General features: G+C 64.7%; 1 protein-coding gene across 2 annotated transcripts; it reads right to left on the bottom strand.

The window, feature by feature from the left end:
* Nucleotides 1–1,279: 1,279 nt before the first annotated feature.
* Nucleotides 1,280–19,477, bottom strand: CD81 (CD81 molecule). 2 transcript variants are annotated; one of them, XM_068976534.1, is made up of 8 exons: nucleotides 19,285–19,477; nucleotides 7,003–7,117; nucleotides 3,962–4,059; nucleotides 3,197–3,271; nucleotides 2,836–2,940; nucleotides 2,428–2,529; nucleotides 1,976–2,059; nucleotides 1,280–1,826 (listed from the first exon to the last, which is right to left on the bottom strand). In XM_068976534.1, the coding sequence occupies exons 1-8, from the start codon at nucleotides 19,348–19,350 to the stop codon at nucleotides 1,764–1,766; spliced, it is 708 nt and encodes a 235-aa protein (XP_068832635.1). In that variant the 5' UTR covers nucleotides 19,351–19,477; the 3' UTR covers nucleotides 1,280–1,763. The 2 variants fall into 2 exon arrangements, with proteins under 2 accessions (XP_068832635.1, XP_068832634.1); XM_068976533.1 differs by having other exon boundaries at nucleotides 1,976–2,062; nucleotides 19,285–19,471.
* Nucleotides 19,478–19,715: the final 238 nt, after the last annotated feature.

The raw sequence follows: 19,715 nt of genomic DNA, 5'->3' as shown, positions 1-19,715 counted from the left end.
TCTTTTGAACTGTGGTGTTGGAGAAGATTCTTGAGAGTCCCTTGGACTACAAGGAGATCCAACCAGTCCATCCTAAAGGAAATCAGTCCTGACTGTTCTTTGGAAGGACTGATGCTGAAGTTGAAACTTCAATACTTTGGCCACCTAATGTGAAGAACTGACTCACTGGAAAAGACCCTCATGCTGGGAAAGACTGAGGGTGGGAGGAGAATGGGACCACAGAGGATGAGATGGTTGGATGGCAGACTCAATAGACATGAGTTTGAGTAAACTCAACAGACATGAGTTTGATGGATAGGGAGGCCTGGTGTGCTGCAGTCCATGAGCAGTCCATGAGTCACAAAGAGTCGGACGTGACTGAGTGACTGAACTGAACCGGGGACATGTCATCCCTAAAGGTGCCCACACTCAGGGCCTCACCAGGAATGAGGGGGTGCGGCCACCCCAGGCACTAATTCACATCGCAGCTTGAAAAGGGTCTCACGGCACAGAGAGAAGGAAGAAGGAGCAGGTTCCTTGGGCCATCTGTCTCCCAACCCACCAGCCCCGATTTGGATTTTGGAGGAACAGGCCTACAGAAGCCCTGTGGCCCCAGTGCAGGGCTGGGTCCTAGTTTCCAATATCAGCCCCCAAGAAGGCCACTGGGAACCCTTGACATACGAATCCCAGACAGGGCCTTGGAGCCTCAAGAGGTCAGTTTAGTGTACAGATGGGTCAGCGCCTGCCTACAGCTCATGGGGACATTACCCAGCATTCCCGGTGGGGGCAGCAGCCTCTGGCTGGGCCTCAGTCCCCCGTGCTGGGCCAGGCGGGCTCCCTCAGGGAGTGGCTGAGGGCTTCACCTCCAGCCCCTGGAAGATGGGGCCACCCAGCCCCTTGACAGGAGATTACAACCAGCTAGACAGGAAGAGAAAAGACCCTTGGGAGGGAGTGCTGTGTCCATCTTCTACGGAGCTGACCATCAGGAGGAAGGGGAGCCTTGCAGGGCCCGTTTTTTGGGTTGTCCTGCCCACTCCTTGTAGGCCCCCCTGGGCAGTAGTGCCAAGAAACAGGGATGGGAGTGAGGGCCAGGTGAAGGCTGCTGGTGGTGACACCAGGCCCAAGAAAGGGGCCCCAGTGGCACCCACCAACAGGGTTGGTGGCACACTCTGGGACCAGCAAGGTCCAGCGAGCTGAGCACCACCCATGCCAGGCTCCTCAGCCCCTCAGGCTGCCCTCCGGGTCTCAGAGGCCACAGGTACACGGAGGGGGCCAGACCGTGTTAGCATGCCTGGTTTTTCCTTCTTTATTGAATGACTTTTCAAGATGTAATTACAATTGAAGGTGACGCGTTAGAAAGGAGAGGTGCGCGTTGAAGGCATAAGGCTGCTCGTAGACCCGGCTCCAGAGACAGGTGGCCGGAAAGGAACAAGGATTAAAAAAAGGCTGAGCGTGTGTGCCGCTCACGGGGACGGCCCTTGGCCCCCAGGAGAGGCCTGGCTGAGCAAGCAGAGCCCCCAAGCAGCAGAGGGGGCCCCTGCCCTGCAGTCCCCACAGCCCACTCATGCCCCCTACAGATGATGCCAGCCCCAAAAGGACAATTAACAGGGAGCTTCAGGACAAGAACAAAAACCTCAAAAGTAAAAAAGCTGATAAGTGTAGCAGTGATACCAGGAGGTTATATACACAGGTGGCGACGGCCCCTTCTCGGAAGTGTCCGGGTCACTCCGGGGGGCGCTGCTGGGGTCCCCGAGGCCCTCCCTGAGGCCTCAGCGGCTGCAGCCTCAGTACACCGAGCTGTTCCGAATGCCGCAGCAGAGCACCATGCTCAGGATCATCTCGAATATCTGCGGGGAGGGGGCGGGCGGGCGGTCAGCTCCCGGAGACCGTGGGAGGGGGGTGGAGACCCCCGGGGGGTCAGGGGCAGGTCAGTCAGCTCTCAGAGACCCCGGTGTTGGGGTGGGGTCCCCAAGCAGAGCCAGTCCGCCCCACTCACCATGATCACAGCGACCACGATGGCCGCGATGCCGATGAGGTACAGCTTCCCCGAGAAGAGCTCGTCAATTTTCCCGTGGCAGTCCTCCTGCAGGGGCGGCCAGGGGGCAGTCAGAGGTGCCCGTCCTCCCACCCCACGAGGCAGCAGCACGGGGCCCCATGAAGGGGCACAGCCCCGCCCCCAGGGCCCCCCAAAAGAGGTGTGAACAGCAAGCATGCCAAAGGCACCCTCCCGTGCTCAGAGACTACGAGGCACTGTCGGGACAGGGCTGGCCCGGGAGACCAGGGCACCCTCCACGCGGGGCTCGGAAGTGACCACAGCCCCCAGGTAGAGCAGCCCCAACTCCAGCCACCACATGGCCCAGCATGACCGTGGCCCAAGGGAGCCCCAGGAGGCTTGGCCACCACCCAGGACCCACCAAGGGGCGGCAGCTGAACAGAATCACCACGCACCTTGAACAAATTGGTGATGACGTTGCCGCCAGAGGGACACAGGCTGTTCTTGAGGACAGAGGTGGTCAGTGTGGTCAGCGTGTTGGAGCCACAGCAGTTAAGCTGCAGGGATGGAGGGCGCCCGCCGTCAGCCCTGGGCACGTGTCCCGTGGGCTGCAGAGGCCCCAGGAGCCGCCCTGGCCCAGGAGCTGGGGGCTTGGGGCAGTCCCCTCCTGGGGGAGAACCACGCCAAGGCCCACTCCTTCTCACCCTTCCACTCAGCTGCCCTGGCCCACCTAGTTCCCTCCAGGGACCCCCCAGAAGACCCCAGGTCCCCGAGAGTGGGGCTGCCTGGCCCCAGTGCCCCTCCCGCTCCCAGCTCCGGCCCAGGCCTCTCCCTCGGTGCCCCAGCCCCCGGCCCCGCCGCACCGTCTCATGGAAGGTCTTCACCACGGCCTTGGCGTTGTTGGCATCGTCGTCCACTATGGCCTGTTGCAAGGCCTGGTCATAGAACTGCTTCACGTCCTTGGCGATCTGGGGAAAGAGGTGCTTACAGCGCAGGGGGACTGTCCCCCCCCAAGACGTGCCTTCACCTGGCTCGTTTGGACAGTCAGGACGGACCCGCCCACCCGGAGCTGGGAGAGGGCTCTGCCTTTCACTCGGCCGCCACGCCCCCTCCTCCAGGAAGCCCTCTGTGGCTTCCTACCTGAAGAGTCCGCCCAGAGAAGTGCCCACAGGCCAAGCCTTCCCCACAGCCTGAGCCCCTGCCCTCCACCTGGACATGGCTCACCTGGTCCTTGTTGACAAAACCCCAGATGCCGGCAGCCACCTCACAGGCAAAGAGGATCACCAGGCAGGTAAAGAACTGGGGAGGGGAGGGGCGGGCAGAGAGAAGGTCAGAGCAAGCCAGAGGGCCCAGGGCTCCCCGAGGCCGGCAGGGGCTCACCTGCCACAGACGACGAGCACCCCAGGGGCCCACGGGCGCATGTGGAGCGCTCGGCGGTATCCACCCGCCCCAGCCCTGACGGGATGAACCATGTGAAGCAGCCACCCTTCTCATCAGCCCTGAGGGACTGGGCTCCAGAGGACAGGGTGGCTGCGTCGGGGGAGGGCAAGGCTGGCTCTGGGCGGGTGGGAGGGTACAGGGAGCAAAGCCCGTAGGAGGTGGGGGGTCACTGTGGGGCACCCGGGACCCTCCAACGGAGACACAGGCGCAGACTCCCCAGCCTAGGCCGCCCAGACGCCAGGCCTCTGCTTCCCGAGGGTGGCTGGCTTCCCGAGGACCCCTGAGGCTGGCCCTGGGCGGGGGCTCGTCCTCTACTGTCTCTGCGACTCGTTTTAAGAAAGAAGAGCGAGAAAAGCAACTTTGGGACTTACAACCAGCAACTAGACAAAAAACTAGATACAGCGGCAGTCTGCCTCGGCGGGGTCTGAGAACAAACCGGGGAGACCAGAGCTGGCACTCGAGGGAGGCTCGCAGGGCTGGGCTGGCACCGAACCCGATTCTGCCCCCGGCAGCCCCCGACCCCACCCCATACCCAGCCCAGGACCTTACCGTGCCCAGCAGGCACTGGGACTCCTGGATGGCCCCGTAGCAGCCCAGGAACCCAACGAACATCATCACAGCACCCACGGCAATAAGGATGTAGATGCCTGCAGCGGAGAAGAGGTCACACCCTCAGCGACCCAATGTCCCAGAGCCCCCAGCCTCCCAGAAGCCATCCTGCCTGCGCTGGGCATACACACCACTGCTCAGGGCTCCGGAGGGCCCACCAGGCGCTGGCACCCACCCTGCTGGGAGGAGGTCAGATGCCCAGTGGCTTGGAGAAGAGCCTTGAGGGGGAAGCAGCCTGGCAAGGCCATGTGGGCACCTCTGTGGGCCTCAGTTTCCTCCTCTGTGACGTGGAGGTAGTTAAGCATCACCAGGGCCAGGACTGAACGGCCAGTGGAGAGTGTTCAGGGGCCTCCACCTGACCCCGCCACCTGTGCGTACTGACCCCTGAGAGCCTCCGGGGCTTGGTGGGCCTTGGAGAGCCACCTGCGTCTCGGTGCCAAGGCCCAGCTGCTGGCCTGGGAGGCGGGGCGGAGCCCGGGGTCTGCCGGCCCCAGCCCACCTGACTGGCACACAGGGTCAGCCGTCTCCCTGGCCTGCCCAGCACTCACCGCTGGCCACAGGGCCCTTGCCTGAGTCTGCAGCCCACCCAGAAGGGGCCCTCGCCCCTTGAAACGCTGACCATGTCTCTCAAAGGACTTCCCACAACCCTAGTCCTTCCAGCAGACCTGGGCCCACCCCCCCAGTTGCCATGGTTACGCAGCAGGCGGAGCTAGGACACCAGGTCCCAGGGCTCTGGTGCCAAAGGGCCCGCTGGCCCTGCCCGGCCGTCTCTGGAGAAGAAGTCTGGGAGGTGGGACCCACTGGCAGGCTCAGAAGCAGCCTGGGGACCCCTCTGGGCAACCCCAAGTGGGCCTGGCCGAGGGTAAGCCCTGGGGGCTCCTCACTTGGACATGGCTAGGTTCTGAGACTCCTGTCCCCACACCCCTCCCTGAGGTTCAGTGGGACGGCCCAGGGTGCCAGGGAGGGGCATCCTAGCAGGTGCCGGCCCCCAGCCCCCCTTGCCCGCCTCACGGGGCCAGCCTTCCCACTGCAGCAGGCTCTGGCTCTGACCCGTGAGGCTGGGGACCCTCCTGGGCCCTGCAGCTCGGCCCGGGTACTGCTCAAGTCCCGCTAACCACCCCTCAATTCCCGGCAGTGGACACAGAGCTCGTCAGGGCCCACGTCTGTCCCCACTGCCCTGGCAGGCCCCATCTGCATCCTTCTGCCAGCCAGGGGGTTCCAGAAGGCTGGCCCCGGGTGGGCAGGGACGCTGCTGCCAGAGGGGCTCTGAGAGGCCCCCACTGCTGGTGGCATGATGGCATGACAGAAGCTCGAGTCCAGGGGCTGGTGCCCGGCCTATCAGGTGGTCCAGCCCTCCTTCACTCCTTCCCCGAGGGGAGCCCTCAGGCCCAGCGACGGCGTGTTGTGGCACGGGCTGGAGCCACGCCCCCACAAGCCTCCCTGTGGGACCCTTCCCACCAAGGCCTGGGCCCGGCCCCCAGCCTCCAGCCTTCTACCAAGGTCTCCCCAGACCCCCACGCATCTGCCCTGGACTGTGTCTCCAGGGGGCCACGCGGGGCCACCCAGGTCTGCAGCCTGCTGCCACCCTTGCCCCGTCCAGGCTGAGACAGGCAGCCTTCAGCTCCTCTCCCGGCTGCCAGGCCACACGCTGGGCTGAGAGCAGGAGCCAGCCAAGCCATGAGGAGAGGGACCCCCTTCCCAAACGGTGCACCCTGGGAGCCCACACCCCCTGCACCAAGAGCTTGGAGAGGGGGACGCAGACAGAAGACCGGGGCCACGCGGGGGCAGGCCCTGGGTAGGGAGAGGAGAGGCCTGGGAGGAGCCCTGGGGAGAAACTCCCCTCGAGCGTCCAGAGGACACCCTTGCATCCTCAGACGTGTGGGCAATGTTGCTCTGAGGGTGCCTGGCGTGGGGACAGTGGGGGCTGGGTCACGGTGCCCCGTGCAGTCTCGGGGCATGCACACCCATGGTCTCCGCCTGAGACTCAGACCTGAGGGGGCCCCTGCAGCCTTGGGGGGGGAGCCTAGGACCCTGCGGACAAGGGCTGGGGACCCTCCCTGGAGGGCTGGCCCCAGGACCACCCCAGAACACGGGCCGAGTGGGATGGTGAGAGTGGGCCACCCCCAGCCCAGGAGCCAAGCGTGCATCTCGAGTGTGGGGGCCCCCGAGCAGCTGGGAGGGACTGGGACCCCTTGCAGGGCCCACGCAGGATGGCAGGTGGTCGCGCCCCATGTGAGCCCTGCAGGCTTCCGGCCTGCTGCTCTGCCTGTGGGGGCGAGAGGGGCCCGCCCAGGGGCCAGTCCTTTAAAGGACAGAGGCGACTCTGCACACCCTCCCCGAGCTCCCTGGGAGCCAGGCCCATCTTGGGGGGAGTGGGAACGGAAGGAGGGCACTGCTGCGCGTGGTGGGAGGCACCCCTCCCCATCCTCCAGAACCCCTGCCCCGGAGGCCCCCAGCCCACACCCAGCCTGATGCACACCCTGAAGGGCCGCGGCCTAATAAGGCAGCCAGTGCGGCGAGGGCCCCCAGGCAGCCCAGGCATCCAGCCCCACCCCTCCCAGGAGCCTCCCTGAAAGGCCTGGCCCCTGACATAGCGGCCCCGCCCCCACCCGCTGCCAGCTCTCCCCCGGCCCAAAGGCAATCTGGTGGGGTCCCCACTGGCCCCACAACCCTCCCATCCAGCTTTCCCTGGGAGCACCCCGGCCCAGGCAGGCCCTGGGACAACTGCAGAGGGTACCCAGGCCCCTCAGGGTCCCCGGGCTGATGCAACCCCCTACCCCACCCCCGAGCTCTTCCTGGTGGGCCTCCTCCTCCCTGCCCCAGGGAGAAGCAAGCCCCACTCAGTTGCCTCCTCCTGGAAGCGCTCCCTGTCTGCCTGTCTGCAGCCTTACTGAGCTTACGATCTCACCCCCAGTGGCCTGTTCCTGCCAGCTCCCAGCCCAGAGCTGCCCAGGGTCTGCAGCCCATCCCCTGTCACTTACCCACATAGAAGGTGTTGGGGGCAGGCCGGTCTCCAAGCTCCAGATACAGGAGGTTGGTGGTCTGTGGGTCATGGCGAAGCCACAGGGCCACGCCCAGTATCACACCTCCGGCCAGCTGGGGAGAGAGCAGGGCACTGGTCACACGCGGCTCAGAGACTGGCTGTGGCCCACGTGGATCCCCCAGAGAGGCGGGTCCCCGGCCCTCGCTCTGGCGGGTCAGCACCAAGGGCACGGCTCACAGGCCCTGGGCTCACAGATTCTGGGGTCACAGGCCCTGGGCTCACAGATTCTGGGGTCACAGACTCTGGGCTTGGTTTTCCAGACGCCCCAGGCAGGCTTTGGTACGGGGGACTGGGGGCTCATCCAGACCCTCCCACCAAGCACCACCGGAGACTGCGGGACAGGTTGCCAGATGAGACTCAGACACCTGGTTATTCACAAACACTTCTTTCGTATCGAGTGTGTCCCAACCACTGCCCGGAACACACTCAGGCCAAAAAAGCACTCACTGTTCACCTGGAGCGGAAGTTTAACTGATGCCCTGTATTTTACTTGCTAAATCTGGCCAGAGGCCACACCGGAGCCTGTGGCCTGGGGAAGGCCGAGCCCTCCTCCAAGGGGGTGGCACTGCCCTGAGCTAGCTCGTCCGGGAACTCCAAGGAGTGGATGCCAAGTCTCTGGTGCCAGGACATGGTGAGGGGTGGCAATCTGATGCCACCGGGCCCTGGCGGGGCTGGTGGCCGCCGTCCGAGAGAGGGAGATGGCTGGGGGCGGGGCCGCCCTGAGAGTGGGCAGGAAAGGGGGCTCTGCGCAGAGCCTGGCGTGGGGCTGGGGGCTTCCGGCTGACTCACCCCCAGAGGTCGGTGGCTCTAGGGTAGGCGGGGTCTGCCCTTGAGGGCACATCCAGGCCAGGCCCACATCTGAGCATCCAACCCGGCCAGGAAAGCAACCCCGGGCTCCCCGACCAGCAAGGCAGTGACTGTCTTTGGAGCTACGAGCGCCAGCTCCTACACAGACCATAGGCTCTGTGTCCAAAGAGGAAGAGAAACCAAAACACGGGCCCCAAGAAAACCACCTGGCCGGCCCAGTGCTGGCCCCCAAGTGGGACCCAAAGTCACCAGTGGGGGCCACGCTCAGCGGAGCAAGAAAGACTCGAGGCCCTGGCCCCACGGGCTGCCCCCAGGAAAGCCCCGAGCACCCCCAGGGATCTCCAGGCAGAGACACGGGACACTGCTGGGGTGGGAGGCTCGCAGCCCCACCCAGACCCTCCCACACTGGGCTGGCTCTGCGCACGATAAGGTGGGGACCGTTGGGGACCATTGGCACCTGGCAGCAGCCCGGCTGCCCCTGCCAGGGGAGGCTGCAGGCACCCTCCCCGGAGCGGGCGGCACCCTCCAAACCCCTGCCCCAGGATGGAGGCGCTCCCCACCCACCACCCCTTCCCAACAGAGGGCAGCACCTGGGACCAGCAGGCCCTGTGCACGCTGTGAAGGGCAGTGCCCCAGCCGCAGGCATCCTAAGGCTGCCCCAGGTGCCCGTCACACCCGCAAGAGGGCAGGAGGGCCCGGGGGACGAGAGCAGGGGAGGTGGGGAGGTGGGGGGGGGGGTGGCTCCGGAGGGAGTCCCGGCTCCTGGCTCAGCCAGCTGCCATCTGCGCCTCCAGGGGAGGTGGTGGTGAGGCTGAGGGTTGCCGTGGCAACTCTGGCTGGAAACTGCCACTTATTCTGTTTGGAAACCGTGGTCCAGAGAGCGCTTCGGGAAAGTCCACCCCGACTTGGCCTCGGTGTCCCCATGGCAAGGGGCGGCGAACATGGAGGGGCTCCTCCTGCCCCTGGCTGCGCTGGGACCACCCATCTTTCCCTGCAGCCCCTCACCTCAGGATCCCAGGGACAGGCCCATGTGGGTGCCTGGTCCTAACGGAAGCAGTGAGGGTCACGCCTACCCCACCCCCAGACACCGAGGCAGGGAATCCGGGGGGCAGGCAGAGCCCCCACCTCTCCTGCCTCGGGAAGGGCTTCCCAGCACAAACCCCAGGATGTGCAGGGGGGCTGCGGTCTCCAGACTTCCCTGTGCTCCCCCACCCTCCGGAGGGGCGGACAGGGAAGCCCGTCCTGCCCACAGGGCAGGGGGAGCCTGGTGCTAGATGCCTCCTCCTCAGCAATGGCAGGCCCTGCACACGCCCACTCGGAGGGGCCTGGGGAAGGCAGTGGGCAGGGACCAGGCCAGTCCGGGGGGCGGTGAGCGCTCACCTACGGTCACCTACAGAGGACGGGCAGAGGAGCACTGCAGCCCCCCAACCCCACCCCAGGAGGGCGGGCGGGGTCCCAGAAACCCCAAGTCTGAAAGAAGCCTGCTCTTCAAAGATGAGCGTGCACTGGCACTGGCAAACGGCTAACAAGGACCCGGATCCAAAAGGCATCAAGAACTTCCAAAGCTCAGCAAGAAAACAAATAACCCGATTTTTAAAAAACAGGCCAAGAAACCGCATGAAAACCTAAGCCTGAACACACACTTCACCACAGAAGAAACGCTCACAGCAAATAAACACGTGGAAAGATGCCCAACGTCACTGGCCCCAGGGGAGATGCGAACGAAACACGGTGAGGCGGAAGACCAGACCAGGTGCCCGTGGGGGCGGGGGACCCAGAGACAGAGCTCCAGCCCCCAGGGCGCTCCCCCTGCAGGCCTGTGCCCGGCCCCTGCACCCCCAGGTACTGCCCTAAGTGGGGGTGGGGGTGGACATTCATGCCCATACACATGTGCTTTCCCGGTAAGCCCCCAAACCAGGGACAACCCACCTTCCGATTCCCTTCATACGAAAAGTACAAGAGGGACTTCCCTGGTGGCCCAGGGGTTAGGACTCCATGCTTGCAACGCAGAGGACACAGGTTCAATCCGTGGTCAGGGAATGAAGGGTCCAAAACCTCTTTACAAACTGAAGACATTCAGACATGGACAACAGTGATAGGCCAGTGGCTGCCTGGGGCAGGGAGGGGTGTCCTGGGGGCAGGCTCCGGGGCTCTGCTGGGGTGAGGGCTGTGCACACCCTCCTGAGGGCAGGCTCAGTGTCCACAGGTGCCTCCCACATCAAAACCTACCAGGTCCTGTGAAACTGAAAGTGCCAGTCACTCAGCCTTGTCCAGCTCTTTTGCAACCCGAAGGACTGCGGCCCGCCAGGCTCCTCAGTCCATGGAATTCTCCAGGCAAGAATACTGGAGTGGGTTGCAAGGCCCTCCGGCAATGCCCTCCTGTCCCAAGGATCAAGCCAGCATCTCCTGCATTGGCAGATGGGTTCTTTACCCCTAGCGCCATCTGGGAAGCCCCATCAGTTCAGCTCAGTCGTGTGTCCGACTCTGCGACCCCATGGACCGCAATACACCAGGCCTCCCTGTCCATCACCAACTCCGGAGTTCACTCAAATTCATGTCAACTGAGTCAGTGATGCCATCCAACCATCTCATCCTCCGTCGTCCCCTTTTCCGCCTGCCTTCAATCTTTCCCAGCATCAGGGTCTTTTCCAACGAGTCAGCTCTTTCCATCAGGTGGCCAAAGTACTGGGAGTTTCAGCTTCAGCATCAGTCCTTCCAATGAACACCCAGGACTGATTTCCTTTAGGATGGACTGGTTGGATCTCCTTCCAGTCCAAGGCACTCAAGAGTCTTCTCCAACACCACAGTTCAAAAGCATCAGTTCTTCAGTGCTCAGCTTTCTTTATGGTCCAACTCTCACATCCATACATGACTACTGGAAAAACCATAGCCTTGACTAGATGGACCTTTGCTAGCAAAGTAATGTCTCTGCTTTTTAGTATGCTGTCTAGGTTGGTCATAACTTTCCTTCCAAGGAGTAGGCGTCTTTTAATTTCATGGTTGCAGTCACCATCTGCAGTGATTTTGGAGCCCCCCAAAAATAAAGTCTGACACTGTTTCCCCATCTATTTGCCATGAAGTGACGGGACCAGACGCCATAATCTTCGTTTTCTGAATGTCGAGCTTTAAGCCAACTTTTTCACTCTCCTCTTTCACTTTCATCAAGAGGCTCTTTAGTTCTTCGCTTTCTGCCATAAGGGTGGTGTCATCTGCGTATCTGAGGTTATTGATATTTCTCCCGGCAATCTTGATTCCAGCCTCTGCTTCTTCCAGCCCAGCATTTCTCATGATGTGCTCTGCCTATAAGTTAAAGACCCAGTTTCCCCCTCAGTCAGTCTCTCCCATCAGGAAGCTTCCATAAGCCTCTTGTCCTTCTCTATCAGAGAGTAGGCAGACTGGAAACCACAGTCACAGAAAACTAACCCATCTGATCACATGGACCACAGCCTTGTCTGACTCAATGAAACTAGGAGCCATGCCCTGTACGGCCACCCAAGACGGACGGCTCACGGTGGAGAGTTCTGACAAAGCGTGGTCCACTGGAGGAGGGAATGGCAGACCACTTCAGTGCTCTTGCCTTGAGAACCCCATGAACAGTCTGAAAAGGAGGAAGCCCTATAGTTTGCCAAAGAGAAAATCGTTCAGGAGCCAGTGTAGACCCTGAGCAGGCCATCAAAACCCAGGGCTGCTGGGGCGGAGCACACGGGTACTCGGCACACAGGTGTAGTTCGGCCTTCCTTGGGGGCTGGGTAAAAAAGAAAGCGAAAGTTTGTCACCAGGTCATCTCCAACTCTTCGTGACCCCACAGACTCCAGGCTCCTCTGCCCATGGGATTCTCCAGGCAAGAATACTGGAGTGAGTAAGTGATTCCCTTCTCCAGGGGATCTTCCCAATCCAGGGACTGAACTTGGTCTCCTGCACTGAAGACAGATTCTTTACCGTCAGAGCCTCCAGGGACGCCTTTCCTTTTGAAGACATGCTGTTTGCGGCTGCCCTGGGTCTTCACTGCTGCAAGGCCTTCTCTGGTTGCAGGGGGGGCTTCTCATCGCCGTGGCGCCAGCTCTAGGGCACAGGTTCACCTGCCGCAGCCCATGGGCTTCGTGATTCCGCAAGCATGCGGGGTCTTCCCGGATCAGGGATCAAACCCAAGCACCTCCTGCACTGGTAGGCGGCTTCTTCACCACTGAGCCCCCAGGGCGGCCCCCAGGTCATAAGCCCCCACACCCAGATCCCTGTCTACTGGACTTCTAAGCAGCAAGTCCTGAAGGATCCCAGCTGCCTTCTTCACCGAGGTCAGGACCCGAGGCTTCCAGTGGCCAGCAGGAAGCATCTGGAAATGTTGGAATCTAGTCCACAGAACTGAGGTTTAACGTCAAACAAGGGACTGGATAACTAAGGATACGCCTGCTACAAAACAGAGTCCGGTGTTAACAGAAAGCACGCCGTCCTGGTGCTGCGTGGGAACCGGGACCTCCGGCTGCAGGTCACCCTGGACCCCGGGCGTCTTCCTGCCTCCAGTGTCCTCGCGTGCACACTGAGGAATTCACGGTGCACACGCAGATACAGGCAGAGTGCGCGGATGACACCGCTATGTACGGAGCATGCCCGACAGCGCTGGCGACTGCTGGGACGGCTGTCAGGAGCGTTGGGCAGGCCAGTCTCTGGTGGGGTCCGCATGGCTTCCTCTCCCCTCTCCCGCCAGCCGGCCTGTCAGAAGGGCTGCCGCCAACTGCTCTTGCACCCGAGCCGCCCCCAGACCCCGAGATGCTCCTGCCGGGGGCGAGGCTGGGCAGCAGTTCAGGAAGGGGCTGGCTGACCCGCTGCTGGGATGACCAGAGGGCTCCACACTGGGGGACGGCACGGGCTGTTTGCAGTGCTTTGAAGGTTCACTTTCTGTTTCTCTCTTCTTCCCTCCTTTCCCAGAATTAATAAATAGCGTCAGCTAGAAAGAGGGGGTGGGGGAGCTGCCAAGTACACTGGGTTCCCGCCCGGCCAGTCTGTGTTTCCAAGAAGCAGCTGAAACGGAGAAGGAGCGGGCGTCTCCCTGCTTCCCTCTCAGCTGAGCCCGCTGCCCCCCACCAACCCCACCAGGCCTCGGGCACCTCCCCACCCCCAGGCACCGGCCACCTGGTCGCCCCAGGTGCTGCCCACACGCTCCAGGAGTGACAGGACATTCGTGCACCCTGCGCCCCCTTAATCGGCGGCTGGGCCCCAGCAGCCCCCCGGCGCTCATGCCCTCAGTCCAGCGCTGTCAGGAGGACAGCTGTCTGACCCAGGAAGTGCCCAGGTGGCTCGGCACCCGAGAGGTCCTGGGGCCTGGAGACCCGCCCAGGAGGACAGTGAAGGCCACAGGAAGGAAGCGAGGCAGGAAGTGCCCGCGCAGACCCTGGGACAAGTCAGGGGGCAGAGGCGCAGCCCAGACGCGGCTCACGGGCGTGGAGGGTCAGCAGGGCCAGAGGGCACCCCGCTCGGGCGGGGCCGGGACGCGGTCCCGCAGGCTGAGCCTCCACCTCCACCCACCACAGGACAGACACGGCGACATGGGGCCTGACTGCCCTCCCAGAGTCCTGCCGTGCCCTCTGGGAACAGGGCCGCCCAGCTCAGGGCAGGAAGGAAGGAAGGACAGAGGAGCAGGACCCTCGGCTCAGCCAGGAAGCGGAAACCCCTCTCCAGCCCCCTCGACCTCAGGAAGCCAACGGCGGCCTCTAAAAATAGGCGTGGGGGTGGGGAAGGACTCAGGGCCACCCGGGCCCCACCAGCAGGGCGATCCCAGAGCTCCCTCCTGCCGGGAGGTGGACACAGGGCCCCCGCCACCTCCCGGGGTCCAGCAGAGCAGGCCTGGTCAGTTTCTGGGCCAGTTCCCGAGCCTACCACCCGCTGAGCGCAAGGCGCCCAGGAGGTGGCCTGCTCCCCCACCCCACCAGCTGAAAGACCCCTCGTGTGGGATGGCCCTTTGCCCCCTCGGCCCCTGTGCGGGGGTGGGGGGGGGGGCGCGTGTGGACACTGACGTCCCGAGGCTGAGCTGCAGGGGCCACACACACATCAGACGGATGGGCTGGGGGCCCGCTGCAGAGGCAGGGCAGGTGAGCGGGCCCGGGCAGGGGGCAGAGGCAAGCAGCGGGGCCCTGGGCAGCTCAGGGTGCCCGGCCGGCACCTGCTCGCCACAAGGCCGGGCTCAGCCGCTCGCCCTGGAGGAACGCCACGCCACACCCTGCCGCTGCCTGGGGACATGCCGGCCTTGAACCCCCGCGGCTGAAGGAAGGGCCCTGGTCTCCAGCCTGCTTCCACCACCTCCTCACGTGGGCCACTTGGAACCGCAGGCTCCTGACCGCCCCGGTGGGCCGCAGGTGTAGGCAAGGGGAAGGCGCTGGGAGTTCCACGTGGGCTAGAGCTGTTATCTCGGGGACAGACGGGAGGATTGCCCATCCAGAGGGCGGGCTCAGCAGAGAGGACCTCGGCCGCGTGCGAGGGAGACACCCCCGTGAGCCCTGAGCAGGCAGGACCGCAGAGGGCGGTTCCCAGGCCGACCGCCCCTTGGTAGCCCCCATGTGCCTAAGACCCACACTATCGAGCTCTGGGGCTCGGGTCTCCCAGCACCCGGGACCGGAGGCCGGGCAGGCAGGCAGCCTGGGGTCCTTCTCATGCTCCCCCGCCACGATGCGCAGGGCACCTGGCAGCCCCCGAGTCACAGCCTGAGCCGTAGCCGGCGACTGGCTGCAGCACTGAGGCGGACTCGACAGCCGCTGCAGGCGAGGCAGGCGGCGCGCCGGGCGAGGCAGGGCTCCGGGGCGCTGCTGGACGCTGCCCGGGGGAGAGGCACGGCCCAGGCCGACCTGGGAGTGGGGGTCGCGACAGAAGACCCGCTGTGAGGGCACGGGGTGCCGGGGGGCCGCCCGCCCACCCCCACCCGCTCCGCACGGGCCTGGCTTCCTGTCCCTCCCCTTCCCCACAATCATCCCGTCTCCCTGGCAGTGGGGCTGCAGGGAGCAGCACCTTTCTGAATGCATAAGGGCCACAACTTCCGTGGAGAGGGGAAGGGGGCCCTGCTCCCCAGGCCTCTGCAGCAACCCACCCACACCCCGGCTCTGGAGCCCCCTGCCCGAAGCACCCTCACCACCGATTCAGGCACTTGAGGAACCCGACGCCACCCCCAGCCCCAGCTCCGAGGTGCCTCCCTGTCCGCGGAGCCCAGCAGGCCTCAAGGCCAGGGAGGGTGGTTGCCCCCGGCTGGTTGGCCACCACCTGCAGGGCCTCCCCCAGCGTCTGGGTGCCCACCTGGAGGCCCCGGGTGGTCTTGTGGGAATCGGCGCCGGCTTTGCTGTAGGGAGGAGGGGTCCAGGCCCCACAGAACAAAGTGTGTGCAGGAGAGCGGGGGCGAGGGGTGGCACCGAAGTCCACAGGCTCTGGGAGGAGGCCTGCGGGGTCAAACCACATCTGGCGGACGGGTAGAAATGGCCCAGGAGAGACTCTGCTAACCTGTCATAGTGAGTCCTCTCCTGCAGGGTGGGCGGTCCTGGCCACCGGCCGGTGCCGCCTCCAAGGTGGAAAATATCCAGGCCTGGCCACAGCCTGGCCCACGTCCCGGGGGGCAGGCAGAGCCAGGCTCCCGCACCCCCACACCGCCCCTACCCGGGGCCCTCTCCAAAACGCAGCACCAGTGCAAACGTGCCATCGGCCCCTCCCTCAGGCGCTGGACTCTAAACCTTATTGACCACGACCCGGGTTCCCCCGTCATGACTCTCAGGCGCTGGGAAGGTGTGTGGGTAGATTATTTGGGAGGAGGGTGGTTTGGCCGGGGCTTATTTCTGTCTGGCCTTCAAAGCAGTAAGAGATAGGAATCAGGGTGAACTCATATTTCTGGAGGGAGACTGAGCTGGGGGCCGCGGGCAGCACCCCGCGGGGTGATACGCGAGGGCACTGGAGAAGAGCCAGCAGGGTCACGGGCTCCCTGGTGCCCAGACACTCCCCCTGGGGCAAGCCTGACCTGGGCACAGACCACAGACTTCCTCTTCTTGGCCTGGCCCGGATCGACAGCCGTAGCCCAAAGCTCAGCAGCCAGACGCCCGGGGTCACCAGGGGAGGCCACCTGCCCTTTTAAAACAAGGCGCAGAAAGTCCCTGCCCCCCAGCAGAGGCCGCCTGGGTCTGGCCCCTCTCCCAGGAAGGAAGGCGACAGAACCGCTAAGTGACAGACAGTCATATGCCGTCTGGAAGCAAAAGGCTGGTGTGCAGGGCCTCTAACCAGCCCCGCCCCAGCCTGCCCCCGCCGCCTCCTCTGGAAGGAGGCCTGACTGCATGAGGGCGGGCGGGGGTTGGGGGTGGGGGTGCCAGGTGAGGCTGCTGCTGTTGCAGAGGGGAAGCCGTGATCACACCCATTTCACAGATGCGGTCAGCCGGCTACCACGGCTCGCCCACTCTGGGCTGGGCAGAAGCCCAGAGAGCTTCTGCACAGGCCTTGAGCCTGCACAGGCCTTGAGCCTCCCGAGCAGCAGGGCCCCGAGTCCCAGCCGCCCTGCTGGGGAGCTCCCAGGTCCCCACACACACGCCCCAGTGGGCAGGAGCTCCAGGCCCCGGCCTCTCCTCCCCAAGCCCGGCCACCTCACAGCCCTCGGCCACCTCCACGGGGGCTCGGGGTCTGGTGTGGAGACGTGGGAGAGCACGTGTGTGTGGGGGTGGGGACAGAGCCGGTATGTATGTGGGTGAGAGAGAGCCCGTGTGTGTGTGTGTGTGTGTGTGAGAGCCTGTGTGTGTGTGAGCCTGTATGTGAGCCCGTGTGTGTGAGACCGTATGTTTGTGGATGTATGTGTGAGAGCCCATATGTGTGTGAGCCTGTGTGAGAGCCCGTGTGTGTGTGAGAGCCCGTGTGTGTGTGTGTGAGAGCCCGTGTGTGTGTGTGAGAGCCCGTGTGTGTGTGTGAGAGCCCGTGTGTATGTGAGCTCGTGTGTGTTTGTGAGAGCCCATATGTGTGTGAGCCTGTGTGAGAGCCCGTGGGGTGTGTGTGTGTGCAAGAGCCCGTGTGTGTGTGTAAGCGTGTGTGTGTGTGTGAGTCCGTGTGTGTCTGTGTGCGTGCACGCGAGCGCTGGCATGTGGGGGCAGGCTCCTTCCAGGACCCCATGCCAGCAGGCCTGTGCTGCCGCCTCCCACGGGGACGGCTTTACTCTCTGCAAGGAAACTTGCAAAAGTGCCCAAAGTGCCTGGATCCGGATCCAGATCAAGATCAGCAGCCTCCACCTCCCAGCCTGGCGCGGGTGGGGCTGGCCCTGCGGGGTGCTCCAGGCACCCAAGTGCCAGAAGCCCCCTCCCCGCGTCACGGCCTACACCTGCCAAGGAGAGCGGTCCTCCCTGAGGCCACCATGCCCAGCACCCAGCTCCTACACTAACAGGACCCCCAGTTCAGAAGGGAGGGAGCCAGGACCAGGGCAGCAGGCTCCACCGGGGTCCAGGCCCAGGCCCCACACTCTTGGCTGGGGGTGGGGGTGCAGAGAGGGGCTCGCCGCTCCCCACCATGGGTGGGTGGGGCCTCCGTGCCCCTGGAAGCTAACTTCTCAGAGCTCTGAAGGGCTTGCCCGAGGAGGGGAGGGGAAACAATTCCTCCGGCCTGAATAGAGGGGCCCCGGGGGAAGTGTCAGGCCTCCACCCCCGCTGCCTGGGAAACCTGGGAAATTACCAGAGGCAGCTGGGAGGAGCTGGGGGTGGGGGGAGTCTGCCGGGAGACCTCCCAGGCCGCGCGTTGGGAGGGGCTTCTCCGGGAAGCTCCGTCTTCTTCCTTGACCACCACCTCCCACCAGGGCCCTCCCAAGCTCTGCACTCAAGGGAAAAGCTTGAAGGCCGCTGGGAGAGGGGGTCTGGTTGACACCCCTTGCCAAGGCCAAAGCAGGCAATTACTAAATCAACACCAAGGCCAGCCCCTCAGCAAAGGTTGCCAAGGCCCCTGGCCCATCCTGCCAGCCTCCCTGCTCCCACCCCCAGGGCAGAGGCTAAAGGCCCCGGGCCCCCACGGGTGCCGCTGCAGGCAGGATGTGACACCTCCACCCCAAGTCCAGTCTCTGCCCTCCCCAGCCAACACCTCAGGGTCCCGGGACCCGACCCCGGGCTGTCCGGAGGGCAAACAGAGGTCTCCAGGCCCACACAGTTCTCCAGGAGCCATTTTAAAACTTTAGCCTCCCCATGTCGACTTGACATCCAGCAGACAGTCCTCGTCCTCCGGGGAAGGGCTGAGCAGCCTGGGGCGGTGGAGAAGCAATGAGGGGTCAGGAGGTGGCCCAGGTCCCTGCCCTGGGACCCCAGAGGGGTGGCAGCACACAGCTGCCAGAGGGGCTCCCGACGCCCATGCCTGGGGGCCCCCGGGACAGCAAAAGATCTCTACGCCCCTAATTCCAGCACCAACAGGAAATGGAAACAAAAGCCAAAGGTTCACCGGCACCAGCCAGCAGTTAAGGCTCATCAGGAAACACAACCCAGGCTTGCCGCCCAGAGGCCCCAGGAGACCCCTCCAGCACCCCTCAGACGTCTTTCGAAGCCCCGAGCTGGGCATCCACCCCGCCCCAGCACCCTCAGGCTCGGAGTCGCCCCGCTCTCCGGGCCCCCTGCCTGTGCCAGCTCGGAACACCGCTCAGCCCCTCGCCCCTCACAGCCTCTGCAGCGCCCCAGGGCGAGGAGGGGCTGGAATCTACCTCTGGGTGAGGAGGCTCGGCCCCCCAAACTGGGGGCACCACTATGCGCACACTGGCACGTGGGCCACCCGGGTCCAGGGCGCTTCTTGTTTGAGCTTTGCCCGGGCACGGACCCCCAAACCGACCCCCAGGGTGGCGACAGTAAACAGGAGGGTGAACTGAGCCGGGCCCAGAGTCGGGTGGACCGTCCCCAGGACTAAGGCAAACTGCAGCGCGCCACCCCACCTCCCCCCCGCCCGCCCGCTCGCCAGCCACTGCGCCGGGCCGGGCCGCCCATCTAGGGGCGGTGGCCCTGATGAGCTCATGGGGGCGGGGCGATTCAAGCCCCGCCCTCGAGCCCCTCTTTCCCCAAGAAGCAGGGTGGCCCCAGAAACAGCGGTCCGGAGAACTAAGCAGTAGCCGGGCGCTGGGCTCGGGACACGCACCCACCGCACCACCACCGTCACCAGCCGGGAACTGACCCCGGGTCCGCGAAGGGCCCGGCCGCGCGGTTCTGGGTCCCGACGCGCAGAGGCCCGAAACCCGTCTTAGAGCCCCCAGACCCGCCGTCGAGGGGCGCGGCGGCCCCGGACGACCCCCACCTTCGCGACTCGCCGGCCTAGGCCCTCCCACCCAGCCAGACTGGGCGCACACAGGTGGCCCCGCAACTTGGCGGCCCGGCTGCGCCCCCTTTACGGGGCCCAGCCGAGCGCGCGGCCTGCCGGGCTCGGGGAGTGCCCTCCCACCCCGGGGCAGGCTCACCCAGAAGACGAAATTGAAGACGAAGAGCAGGTATTTGATGCACTTGGTGCAGCCCTCTACCCCCATGGCGGCGCGGGCGGCGGGCGGCCTGCGGGGCGCGTGCCTGTCCTGGGTGTCGGACGCGGGGCCTGGGGGCCTGGAGAGCGGCTGGGGGCCTGGCGGGCAGCTGGGGTGCGCAGACGGAAGGCGCGGGGCAGGCGCGGACGAGGGGCGCGGAGGGACGCGGACGAGGCGAGCTGGAGGCCTGGCCGGGACGCGCCTGAGTCTTCGCAGCCACTGCGCGCTCACTCTGAGCTCGGGCGCGCGCCCCGCTCCAATGTTTATAGGGCGCCGAAGCCACGCCCACAGTCTCCGCCCCGAGGCCCCGCCCCCGCCCCTGCTGCTGGAGCGCGGAGTGGACGCAGCCCCAGCCCGCAGCCTGGCTCCCGGGG

This window comes from Capricornis sumatraensis, chromosome 8 (assembly GCF_032405125.1).
Source record: "Capricornis sumatraensis isolate serow.1 chromosome 8, serow.2, whole genome shotgun sequence".
Lineage (NCBI taxonomy): Eukaryota > Metazoa > Chordata > Mammalia > Artiodactyla > Bovidae > Capricornis > Capricornis sumatraensis.
The sequence above is the reverse complement of the archived record's forward strand: the minus strand, read 5'-3'. Positions and strand labels throughout refer to the sequence as shown.

Coding starts and splice junctions, on each gene's coding strand:
- CD81 (XM_068976533.1), bottom strand. CDS start 19,350: ATGGGGGTAGAGGGCTGCACCAAGTGCATCAAATACCTGCTCTTCGTC. Junction 4,060..7,002: donor CCCCAACACCTTCTATGTGG/GTAAGTGACAGG, acceptor TCTCCGCTGCAG/GCATCTACATCCTTATTGCC. Junction 3,272..3,961: donor CCCAGTGCCTGCTGGGCACG/GTAAGGTCCTGG, acceptor TCCCCTCCCCAG/TTCTTTACCTGCCTGGTGAT.